We start from the raw sequence: 12,748 nt of genomic DNA on the forward strand, positions 1-12,748 counted from the left end.
TCTCTGTTTCTGTTTCCTCATTGTGATCACTCATGTCCAAAGTAAAACTCTTCTTCCTGACCTTCATCCCACTATCCATTGCCAGGAGTAAATATGAAGGGTGGAGGCTCTCCATACTCAGATAAGAGCGTATCTCCTCTGCTAGATTTATTATTACTATATCAAGGGAAAAACAAGTCCTACTGCTCCGGAGGCTTTTAGCGAGGCCTCCAACTTTCATCCCTCCACCCCGCCTAACACCCCTAGCCTCACCTGCACTATTTGCTTTAGACCACAAGGATTAATCTCTTTATGGCTTTCATTCCCACAACAAGAGGCTCAGGACTCTAGAGTCACTCTAACTCTTTAGTCCCACATCATTACCGTGTTCTCTATGGCAGACAGGTACCCCACACCCACCCAGCACACACCAGTTCTCTCTTGGTTTCCCCCACAGCCCTTATCACTACTTGGGAGGCTGTATCTTTGTGATGTACATATTTGTCTCCCACCCCTAGAATATAAGTTCCATGGGAGCAGGGGTGGGAGTAGGAGGAGAGGGTGGAGAGGAAGTGTATGGAGGCAGGGGTCACCTGTTTCCTTCATTGCTGTATCCTACCACCTGAAAAAACGCCTAGCTAATGGTAGGCTTTTGATAAATGTTTGCCAAATGAATGAATGAAAGGACTTTCATTTTGTGAAAGTGATCACAAAATGATCACTTTAATGATCACTCTTTGGGATCATTTAAATAAACTCTCACCTAAGCCGAGTACCCTTTTGGTACTTTGCCCCTGCCAGCCTCTCTTGCATAATAAACCAACCCAAGTCTGCACTCTCTATGCCATTTGCTTCCATGTGGTATAAGGAGACTTGTACACCCTGGACTCGCTGACAAATAGCAGCCTTGGGCTCAACAGTCTGTTTTGCATGAAATATAAAATGGTATGACTCATACAGCTATGATCATACACTTGCTCCTCCAAAAACAGGCAAATGCCAAGTTTTGAACTTAATCCTGTCTTTCAGGGAAAGCTACTCAGAGATCCATTTCTAAATTGTAGTTACATAGAAACAAGGAAAAAAATACATTTGTTTCATAATAATCTGATCCATCACATTCTGCCAGAGTCTTTGCTTACTCCCCAAATGTGGGGTCCACAGGCAAGAGAAAGAAGTGCTGGGCCCCCACGGTGAGCCTCCTCCTCCCAGAACAGACGGTCTCCAGCCGCAGGCTCTGAACCATCACTGGTGGTCCAAGATCTCCTGCCACCAGACCGAGCTGTCCAGGCTTTGCCAGGGCAGTGGGCGATGCTGCCTGGCAGAACACATGCCCAAGTTAGTACTGGAGGATTCCTCCCCCACCATGGATTCTAATTTTAAAAGCAGTTAAAGAAAGAGACAGGGAAGGGAGGAGCTGAGGGAGATGAGGAGACAGGAAGTACAGCCGTGTTCACTTACCGGTAAATGATGCCCTTGCTCTGTAAGAAGAACAGACCGATGGCAATTTCTGCAGCATAAAATCTGAAATTAAAAAAAAAAGTGATGGAGAAATTCAAGGACACCATATGCTTGACAAGTCTCAGGATTCAATACAATATTGAATGAGGCATAGGGCATTAATGCCCCACCATGAATGGTCAGCCACGCATCTCATAAAATGAGGGGTGACAGTGTGAGTGGACCGACAGGGTTTAAAGAGCTAGGAGATTGCCTTAAGGAAAAATTGGGGGTGGGCAGAGGTTCAGTCAACGGCTTAGTGGAGAGAAGCCCATGAGACATGATGGACTGGATGGAGAATAATGGTTCCAGATGACACCAAGCTAAAATATCTTAGGAGGCTTGCATCTACCTAGCATCATTTTGGGTTATCATCTGGTTTAATCCTAATCATAATCATATGCAGTAAATCCAAGTATTACTTCTCTCCTCCTTAGATGAGGAAGCAGCCTCAGAGTCAAGAAATAACTCAGTCAAATACAGAGCTGGTGAGGGCACAGGCAGGACTGGGAGCAGCGTCTGTGTGATGCTCTCAATGAAGTACTGGAAGGAAAGAGGTTCTGAGGGGACCAGAATGCCCAGCCATACTGCAAGGGATGGACAGGGCTTTGGGGAACTATGCCTGTGTGTAATGAGATGAAGGCCTGTGGTCAACAAGATGTTGGAAATAGAAGAAGAGAGTCAGCCTTATGGTGTCATTAGAATTTCCACCAAGATCTGCAAAGGGCAAGATCTGGAAGCACAAGCTTGCAAACCCTGTGGGAATACAGTGCTCATAACCTCAGCCAGCGGGGCTGAATTGAGCAAGAGTTAGAAAGCCTCTGGAATGAAAGGATGGGGTTCTACATGAGCCCCAGTGTCATCTTAGAGGGGCAGCAAGATCATAACAAACTCCCCAGAAGAGGTTATCATTGCTAATTCCTAAGACTTGCTATGTTCCTGTTCTAGGCAGGTGAGATTTGTGTTCTAAAAAGAAGAGACTGACTGCCTTGGGGACTGAAAGGGACAGAATGGACTCAGCAGGGGAAGCACATTTCCAAAGCCCAGAGTCAGTCTTGCCCATCCCAAGAGCCACAGAGCAGAGCCACCACACCACTTGATCCTCAGGCCCCTGGAGGGAAGGCATCCAAGAGGGAGAGTGATGTAGGACAGAGAACATGAGCAAAAAGGATTTGGGTCAGAAATCTGGATGTGCCTCATGCTAGCTCTGTGATCTTGAGCAAGTTTCAAAAAGCTCTCTGGTCTGTTTCCTCATTTGTAAAGTGGAGATGAGAACTCGGACCCCTAGGTGGTTCTCAGGATTAAATTGGACAATAGCTGCAAAGCACTTAGGACTTGGCCCAGTGCAAGCTCTCAGTTAATATTGGCCAATGAATAAACAAAACCTACAGTGACATTCCCTGAGGAAGCTACAGGCCTTTCCTTGAGAATCAGGGGCAAGAGACTAGAGATAAAGCTATACCTTATAACTCTTATTATAACTAATTAGAGATAAAGAAGCAACTGGGGGTTTTGAGTGTCAGGTTCTCAGCTGCTGTCAGGAGAGAAAGAAGCATCCCAGATCAAGCAGGACATCCTTTGCCCCTGGTCACACATTTCTTTAGAAGTAGCTCAAGATGTTTAAAATTCCTATTCAGTTAAAACCCCAAAGGAATGAACAACCCACCCATTTATCCCCAGGGAAAGACATGGTTCTCACTTACACAGCATGAGGCTCCTTAAACCGGCCAACTTGTTGGATGTGGTACATGAGGTCGCCCCCATTCACGTACTCCATCACAAAGTACAGGCGGTCCTGGAAGAAGAGACCAGATAGCAACATCAACATCCTGGAGCACTACAGCTTCCAAATGGAGAGCAGGGAATAATAGCTGGGATTTATGATCGAAACTCTCAGATGTCTATGATAGTCCCTAATTTGCCAGGCCTTCTGTTTCCCCAAGCGGAGTATTTGTACCACTGAAAGTATGCAAATAAGTATAGGTGATGCACAATTTTTTTTTAAATTAACTCTTTATTTAAGTTTATGTTTGTCTATACCAGAAAATATAATTAGCTCATTAATCTTGGGACTTAATGGATCTTACTGTTTAGGTTAAAGCTAATAGAGTAGGAAAGATTAAGAAATCACATTACAGGTAATGGGGAGTGGAAGTCACCAGCCTCGGTGATCTTGATCCCTTGGTGTTAACGTAATCCTGTCCCATAGGGATTAGGCCCGACTGTATAAGCAACAGGCTATCAAAAAGGACTATGTGTGACTTTCAGGACTGGGTCATAAAAGAAAGTACAGCTTCCACTTTGCTCCCTCTTGGGCTACTCACTTTCAGGGAAGCCAGTCCCATGTCGTGGGGACACTCAAGCAATGGGATGGAAAGAATATTACTCAGCTATTAAAAAAAAATTAACACTTTCCATTTGCAACAACATGGAGGGAGCTTTCAGGGATGGTGCTAAGCAAACTAAGTCGGAAGAAAAAAATACAAATACCAGCTGATGTCACTCCTATGTGGAAGAGAGAGAAACAAAAAAAAAAAAAAAAAAGGGTCAGACAAGACTAAACCACTAGGGGCCTTCCCGGTGGCGCAGCGGATGAGCTCTGGGTTACAAGGCTGCCCGCAGCCTCTGCAGCACCAGTTCGGTCCCTGACCACTGGGCGAGGGTCCCACATGGCGCGCAGACCTCTCCTGCCGCCTGCTGCTCCCCTCAGCAGTGTACTTAGTCAGTCTGCCTGCTCTGCTCTCCCCTCTGGCTCTGGTGAATTCTCTTACACTCCCGCGATTCTGACTGTATCCAATGCTTGTATAAATAAATAAATTAATAAATAAATTAATTAATTAAAAAAAAAGACTAAACCAATAACAAACCGTTGATAATCTGAACACACAACTGAGGTAACCAGAAGGGGAGGGTGTAGGGGCAGAGGTGGGCCAGGGAGGAGGCCCACTGCAGGATTACTGGAGGTTTGGCAGTGGGCATGGTTTGAAAACACTTATCTGCAGATGTTTGAACCTATAGCCCCTAAGACATACCCAGCACTGTAGATCAGTTTTACCTAATAACATAATTGCAGGGAATCTTCCTTACAGCTTTATCTTATACAGGCCTTATGTGCATCTGTCAAATGTGTACTAAGTGTCCAAAAATTGGAATAACAGCAATAATGAAGTTAAGCTACTTATCATGATGCTAGCAAAGAACTTTCTATATTTGGTCTCATTTGCTCTCAAAACAGCCCAACAGTATTACTATCCTGTCCCTTTCAAAGACATGACATTTGCAGCTGAGAAAGAGAAAGTAACATACTAAGGGTTGCTCAGCTATTAAGCCACAGAGCCAGGGCTTGAACCCCATACGGTTACAGAGTCCACGTTTGCCACCTGGTATTAGGTTCTGCACCAGACATTGCATGGTTGTGCAGGAGAGTCCTCGCCTCCCGGAGCCTCCAGTCCAGAGGGGAGGGAAGGTGTAGAGGGCTTTAGCCACATGTTGGACAGAGCTGGAGGTTCATAGGGCAGGAGTATGGGCTACTGGAGCTTTTTTGAAATGTCAAAGGACCTGATGACTCCTCTCAACATGTGTACCAAGAGGCAAAGTGCTCACTTGTGCTGTCAGTGCCCAACGCAGATGAGACTCGCATAAAGGTCACCTGCGAGTTAGTGGCAGAGGAGAGTCAGCCAGCACTGCCGACACCCAGCCCCTGGTTTCGGGGGGGGGGGGGTTGGGGTTGATAGAAAACAAGCCTAAAAATAGTATCTGTCTTTGCTGCACATTGAAGAAAACCAAAACACTTGCTTTTAAAAATTATTTTTAAAACTAGCAGATGGCATCGGCCACAGAGAAAGGAACGAGGGAGAGATTTCACTTGCTTGCTTTCTACTTGGAAGAACTCAACTTGCCCCCCAAACTCATTAGTCAGAATCCCAACAAGGCGGGGGGATCCACTGTGGGCATTGCTGTGTTTTGTGGCTTGTTTCCACCACTAACTGTATTTGGGGAAACCCTGAGACCTCTCTGGTCTGTGCTAAGACTGGCTGGGGCACACCAGTGTCTCAGCTATTCAACGTTATGACTGGCATCTGGCTATCCTTGCACTTTCTGGACAAACAGTGGTGCTCACTGTACGCCAGGCACTGTTCTACTGCCAGAGATGCTGTGTGAATAATCCACGATTAGTGCCCCATGTTAAGGATTCCCTAGACCAGTGGGAAGAGCAGGAACATTTCCAAATAACTATCTTTCCCAAAATAGGGTGGGAGATGATTTTGGATGGGCTATGGGTACAGATGTTTTCACCTTTATAGCTTTATGGTTTACTGGTGTTGTGAAAAACATAACATCTGAAGCCCCTGATTCTATAGGCACAGGTGGCACCCTCCCTGGCAGGAGGCTAAACCCTGCCCAAACTCTGGCTGCCTCGCCCACCAGCTTCAAGAGCTTTATCATATTTGTCTGCCTTGTCTACTAAAATTTGCCTATTTGGAAATATTTTTACTAACTTGCCTTTTTAAAAAACTTTTTTATTTAAAATTTTTTAAACATCATACCAAAGTCATAAATAGCAATTTATTGTGTCTGTAAAAAATAAATGATATCTGGGGCCTATCGACTGTGCTCTATCCAGTCTGGCTTTGGTACATCAATCCCTTAGATGACTTATTTTTAAAATAAATGCAATTTGTCCACACACGACCAAGTTCATCTCCCACTCCAACATAAGGAACATTGAAATTTGGAAAACACCGCTGGAGGCAAACTAGAGCCAATATTGAGCAGAAAAGTGAATTTTACAAGTTTCATTGAGAATTTATTTTTGCAAGTCATGGTATTAGGTGAAAAAAGGGCAAAGATAATGAAAAAGATAAAGGCTTTGCCCTCAGAGAATTCAAAATTTTGGTTAAAACAATGCAATAAATGCAAACCATAATCAAAGCAGAAGTGATCCAAGAAATTGCCTGAGAGGCATAAAGTGAGCTCCAGTGGTTTCACCTAACAAACTAGTCCTTCGCCACTCCCTCCAATTTTTACTAATTGTTTTTCCCCACAGTGCCCTGAAATTTGACTGTGTTCTCACTCTGCTGATAAAATTATTTTAAAGTCTCCAAAGATATTTCTTAAAACCACATGGAGTTGTTTTTGATTTGGACTTATTTGCTAGACTCTATTACATGAAAATAAAATAAAATATATATGTATATATGTATACATAGACATGTTCATATATGTAGAAAGAGCAAGAGAATCAGCTCAAGATCCAGTTCAGTGCCCCCTTATTTACTCAGTTTCCCAAAAAGGACATGTCAGAGCCCAAAACTTCAACTCTCATCATTCTGGGTTGATGAATCCTGACTTATATTCTATCTTCCCATCTCCTGAGTTCCCAGCAGCTCCAGCTGGCCACAGGACGTTTCGACGTGGGTGTTCCACTGTCAACTCCAATTAAAAGCTCAGCAAGGCAAGCTCACCATCTTTCTCTTCAAACTAGCCAGTCTGCTCAACTCTCAGTGTTTCTTTCAAAGCGTCGTGGTTAATGTTGCTGTTCTTCATTACACATTGCGTTGTCCTCTAATCACGAAATGACTTCAATTCATTTTAAATTCCCTTCTCCTTTACCTCTCACATTGAATCAGTAAGTAAATAAAGGTAACCGTCTGTCAGTGTACCATGCAAAATGGCTGGATAGAATTTCCCAAATTTGGGATGTAAGAGCGAGGACAGTCTCATTTTAAACATGACTGGATGCCATGTGCAGAATTAGGAAGGGAGGTGGTTAGGGCAGGGAATTCACTCTCCCTCCAAGACAGCTGAAAGCGGGTGTGACACCATGCCCCTGGGTGCCGGGGCAGACCTGCCACTTTCAATAAGACACCATGACACAGAAAATCAACAATGTGGGAACACCCTGTGTGCCATGTTCTAAGGCAAGCTGGAGTAAGAGTTTGCCTATTTAATGATCTTTCATGATTTTCTAAGCGGGTCATGGATTAATCGTGATAGTGCCTGCCATGCTTTCATGGCCAGCAGCAAGCTAAGTCCTGCTCCAACCCAATCAGCCTCTTTGGACTCAAGATGGCATCTTACTCCTTGTGGGAGCACCAAGTAATCATTCCCTGTAGGTACAAGCCCTTTTTAAAGATTCCTATCAAGTTAGTCGTAGTCAATTGCCAGCTGATTGGAAGAAAACACCTAACCTACGCTGAACCATTCAGAGTCTGTCTCTTCTGAGTATGAATTAGAATCAGGGGATTTGGAGGTTAGGCAGACTCGCCAGGGGCTAGAGAAGCCATGTTACCATGAGCAGGGAAACAGAAAGCAAGAAAGAAACAGAGGCCTATTCTAGAAAGCTTTGAAGTTACCAAGGGGCTCAGATGCATCTTTGTCTTTGGTTTGTTCCCCTCCAATATAACTCTTTTATTTTTCTTAACATGAGCTAGTTTGGAGATTGGGGGTGCTTTGCTCCTGGCAGCCCAACAGTCACTGAGACTACTGCCAGAACTTCCACCAGCAATATTCTTACATCAAACTATATCCCTGGATATCACTGCCAGCCCACAGCTGACTCCAAGTTACCACGACCCCTCGGGACTCAGTGGGACATGCCATCCACACAGCAGAATTCATTATCCTCACAACCCCTCCCTAACCCCTCTTGTGTTCTGGGTTGATGCTCTTCCCAGCATGCCTTGCAACTGAGTTCTGTTGGGCCACGACAGCAAATTTGGGGAGGAAGTAACTTCTGTCCTTCAATGACTCATAAAATCTAATTCTATTCTTAAAAAAAAAAAGTGCATATGTTCAATTGAAAAGAAAACATTTAAAATAGCTATTTTGCTAAGGAGACTTAACTGCCTGTGCCCACTAGCAGTTGGGAAATTGCATGAATGTGCTGGGCTGACAATGGTCCCTGGGAAAAACTGCAGAAGGACCAGAGGAAACATAATCCTCTTTGTGCCTATGCAGCAAGGTGCCCTCCAGCCCGGCTCTCATAATACAAGTAGCCTCCATTTAGCATTCATTATGCACTTGGTACATCATCTCTCCTAATCCTTATTTATAACGCCCACTTTAAAGACGATGAAACCAACATTCAGAGCTTTTAAGTAACTTCCTGGAGACCATACAGCCAGCAATCACAGAGCCAGATTTCTTTGACTGAGGAGCTCATGCTTATCTCTGTGTTTCTAGAACAATCCACCTAAACCCCGTTCATCTCATCAGTCCCCACTCACCTAAATGAGTAGCTTGCCAAAAAATTCAATTCCCTTTTAATGGTTTTTACATATCTTTGGGTATTACCTTTTGCTACCTTGTGCCACATTAAACACTTTCTAAACTGTTTTATATTAGATATTTCTGAAATAATATAAATTCAAAGGAAGACAGGATTTGGGGGGGTTAGGGGCAGTGGCTAGGGCAGGCACAGACCACTCCCTAAATTGAATCAATGTTTTGATTTATCTGTGTCTCTTCCTGATATTTTTCCATGTGCAGATTCCATTTTAACACGTCTAGAGCTGTCTGTTAAATGGAATTTAATAGTCTGTTTTCTGTTAACACTGTGCCACACAAAATATTTTTAAGAGTTTTTGAATCCAATTGTCTAAGAATATTTCTGATGCAACTTTGTTTTTCTAAACATGCTTTTAAAAATTAAATTCGCATCATTCTAAGAATGACCCAAGCTGTTTTGCATAGTGGTCTTTCCCCCTTTTATCTGCTAGGAACACCTTAAGGTTTTTTTTAAATTTTATTTAGGATCTTTTATCTTCAAAATTCTAAGTCACTAGCAAGGAAAAAAATCACATTTGCAGCATGTTATACTAGATTTGTCATTTTTTTTAAGGTAGCTGATTCATAAGGAAATTCTGGGTCACAAAATACAAAATGACAATCCACTCAGGCCATCCTGGCCTCCTGGCTGCTCCTCAAACATGCTGGGCATGTCCCCGCCACTGAGGGTTTTCCACACACTCTTCTACTGTCTAGAAAACTTTGCCCCCAGATAGCCACATGCCCTGCTTCCAAACTCACTCTGGTCTCTGCTCAAATGTCACCACTATCAGAAAGATCTTCCTTGATCATCCCTTCAAAAAAAAGCATCTCTCAGTCTCAATCTATCCCTCTCTCTCCCTTTGATATCTTGTCACTATTGTTTGTTATCTGTCTCTCCCACTAGAATGAAAATTTCAAAGAATCAGGGACTTAATCTCATCTGTTTCTTGAGATGCCTCTCCCAGTTATGCAACTGGGCTCTGACACATATATTTCAACAAATAAATATTTGTTGGCAGAATCAATAAGCATTAAGACCCTCTGTAAACTGACAGTAATGATTAACTTTTTTAGGGGGAAACAGAACAGGCAGATCTACTGAAATACACTGCTGAGGGGAGCAGCGGGTGAGACAGGGAGGCCCAGAAGTGATCTTTTTAATTTAGGGAGCATTGCAAATATGTGACAAACTGTTGTGGGGGAGGCAAGGTGATCTGGAAGTGACACCCCTCCTCAGGGAAGGCTCATGAGCCTCCCTGGTGGCTCAGATGTTAAAGACAGCGCTATCAAGCTATTGCCAGCCACTGCAGCATGAGTTTGATCCCCAGCTGGCCAGGGAGCTACCCACATATGGAAGCAAACCTCTCCTCTCTCACCCTTAGCAGTGTATTTCAGTAGATCTGCCTGTTCTGCTCCCCACTCTATCTCTGATGAATGCTCTCACAAACACAGACCCTGCCTCTCTGGCCTACACCCCAGTTCTTGTATGCATAAATAAATAAATCTTTTTAAAAATTAAAAGATCACTTCCACCAAGATTCTTTCCCAGTATTGCAATGTCTGGTGGGGTAAGCAGGTGACTCTTTCACAGGACAGAACATCTGAAGAGGCTTTAGGAAACCTGTGTGCCCTGGACCATTTCATCTTTCTGAGGCTTCATCATGCAAAACACGGACTGTAATTCTTAGCGTTTAGGTGATGACAAGCTGTGATCATGCAAGTGATGATTGTTTATGAATTAGAGACAGAATCTGAGGAAGGCAGAGCAGGACAGCAAACGCTTCCAGCTTGAGGTTCTGGAGTTCCTGCAGGATAAAGTCCTGTGCTACAAGGTAGCAACAGGGTGACTATGTCTGAGTTACTTCACAACTCTGAATATCATCGCCCACATCTATACATTGGGGAGAGTAAGGTGCTTACTCCAGAGCGTGTTGGGAGGACAAAATTAAGCATCCCTTAGTCTTGGCACAGAGCCTGACACCTGCTGAGGTGTCACTAGCTACTGCTTTTTGTTGATTTACCACTACGGTTAAGACCATTTAAGGTATTAGACCACATAAGGCAGTAACAAAGCCTTGGGCTCTAAGTTGGGTGCATGGTGATGCCACACTGGGTGGAAGGAAACTGCAACCTTTTCACCTACAAAGTGGGATGAGTGCTATTTCCTTCTGTTGCCAGATGTCTGTGCAGCTAGAATGGAACAGAGTTTTGGAAGGTCCACACAAAGGAAGTTGCTCAGATGGAAGAGCCAAGTCTGCTCCAGAGATGGGTAAGCTGAGGGATGGAGCGCTCTGGCGTTTCCCAGCAGGTGAGAGGTGAGCAAAGCTGGGTAAGAGCTCAGGACCCTGCCATAGCCTGGACAAAGGCTGGCTGCTGGAGGAATGCCCCAGGGAGGTCAGGCCATCAGAAATGGGGTGATTCCCACTCAACACACACAAAAGACCTCAGAACATAGGGTTTACATGGAAAAGCCTCTTGGAGTCATGCTGCCTGGGCTCAGGTCCTGGCCCTGAAATGTACCAGGGCTGTGAAATGTACCAGGGCTGACAGTTTGAGGGTCCAAATTGTCAGCAGTTTAAAATTGTCAGCCCTGTGCTTCACATGCACACACTAGGCATTATTGGACGTCTTTAAAATAAACATATATGAAATAAAAATATAAGTGGTTACCCAATAAATAACTTAAATGGAGCCTCTTCACTCAATGAACATGTGCAGCCGAGGAGAGATGAGACCGAGGGGTGTCTGCTCGTCCCCCAGGAGGCATCTCGCTGGCAGTGAGCACGTCTCCCCAAGCCAAGCGCCATGTCAGTATTTGAAGTTTCACATTCCCACCCCTCACCGAACAACACAGTCCAAAGACACAAAACAAGCAGTGGGTTCCATCCCTGGCCCTGCTGAATGGTAAAACTCTCCAACCTGGGGCATTCACCCCATGCAAGATCAGGAGCCATGGAACTCACCTGTCCTATGCTCTCTCTGCCTTTAACCTCTCTGGCCTGGCATGTGAGGCTCCTTGAGGGAATGCAGAACATGGCACCATTTTCATGTCAAGTGAGCCCTACCATCTGATTCCAGAAAGCACATCGACATACAAGGGAGGTGAGGTGGCTCAATATTAAAAGGAATGACCTCAAATTCACCTTGCCTTGTCATTTTTTCAAGCAATAAATTACAAGCGAAGATATTATACCTTAACGAATATTAGTCACAAATGACTAACTTCCTGCAATCTCAACACATCTAACTGAAAAGGAAAACTGCTGCTCCAAGTCAGTCCAGCCTCCACCTTGAGAACAAGATCTCCATGTGGGTCTATCCTTGTCAATTAACCAGAAACTGTCCTCCCTCTAGTGACATCTGTGAGTTGACCTGGGTCCACCAGTGGGCAAAGCAGCAGGCATGGGAATAAAGGGTACACAGGTTTAAGAGTCTGTTTCTGCCACCCCTTGAGTACCCTTAGGACCAAACATCTCTGGCCCCTATTAAATTCAGCGATCTGGTCTAGAGAGGGGTAAACCCCTCCTTCCTAGTCTTTGCCAAGTCCCCATATAATGTGCATTACTGCTCACTTAATACTTTTCTTTCCACTGGCTGTCTGCTTCCTCAAAGCTTATATTTACGCAGAAAGCTTCACTCACCATAGAAAGCTAATAATGAACCAATCCATGAAGACTCTTCTATAAAGGGAAAGAACCAAGCTTTAGCTTCCCTTTTATATATGAACTGCCCCACCAGGGAACCAGGCCATAGATGAGGGGAGACCTCTCTTTATAAAAGCATTTCAAGTGAAAAATGAAAAAGAGATGATATGGGGGGAGGGGCAGGGAAAGGAAGGACTAGAGTCAAAATAAGGGGGGGTGCAATTGTAGGGGGAATATAACCAAAATGAAAATGCATACATTGTACAAAGATGAAAAAAGATGTAAGAATTATATAAAATAAAATATTCAAATAAAAAAAAGAAGAAGAGATGATGGAATTCGGATACTACCAT

The 12,748-nt window shown here is 44.1% G+C and overlaps 1 protein-coding gene across 2 annotated transcripts in view; it reads right to left on the reverse strand.

Moving 5' to 3' along the window:
• Nucleotides 1-12,748, reverse strand: part of PRKCB (protein kinase C beta) — a gene marked incomplete at both ends in the record, with an annotated part of 248,868 nt that overhangs the window by 38,703 nt on the left and 197,417 nt on the right. For both annotated transcript variants that reach the window (XM_084251362.1, XM_084251361.1), the window contains 2 exons: nucleotides 1,441-1,503; nucleotides 3,183-3,274. In XM_084251362.1, coding sequence (XP_084107488.1) covers nucleotides 1,441-1,503; nucleotides 3,183-3,274 — 155 coding nt within the window. The remainder of the gene's footprint in view (nucleotides 1-1,440; nucleotides 1,504-3,182; nucleotides 3,275-12,748) is intronic.

This window comes from Talpa europaea, assembly GCF_964194135.1.
Source record: "Talpa europaea genome assembly, chromosome: 12".
Taxonomy (NCBI): Eukaryota; Metazoa; Chordata; class Mammalia; order Eulipotyphla; family Talpidae; genus Talpa; species Talpa europaea.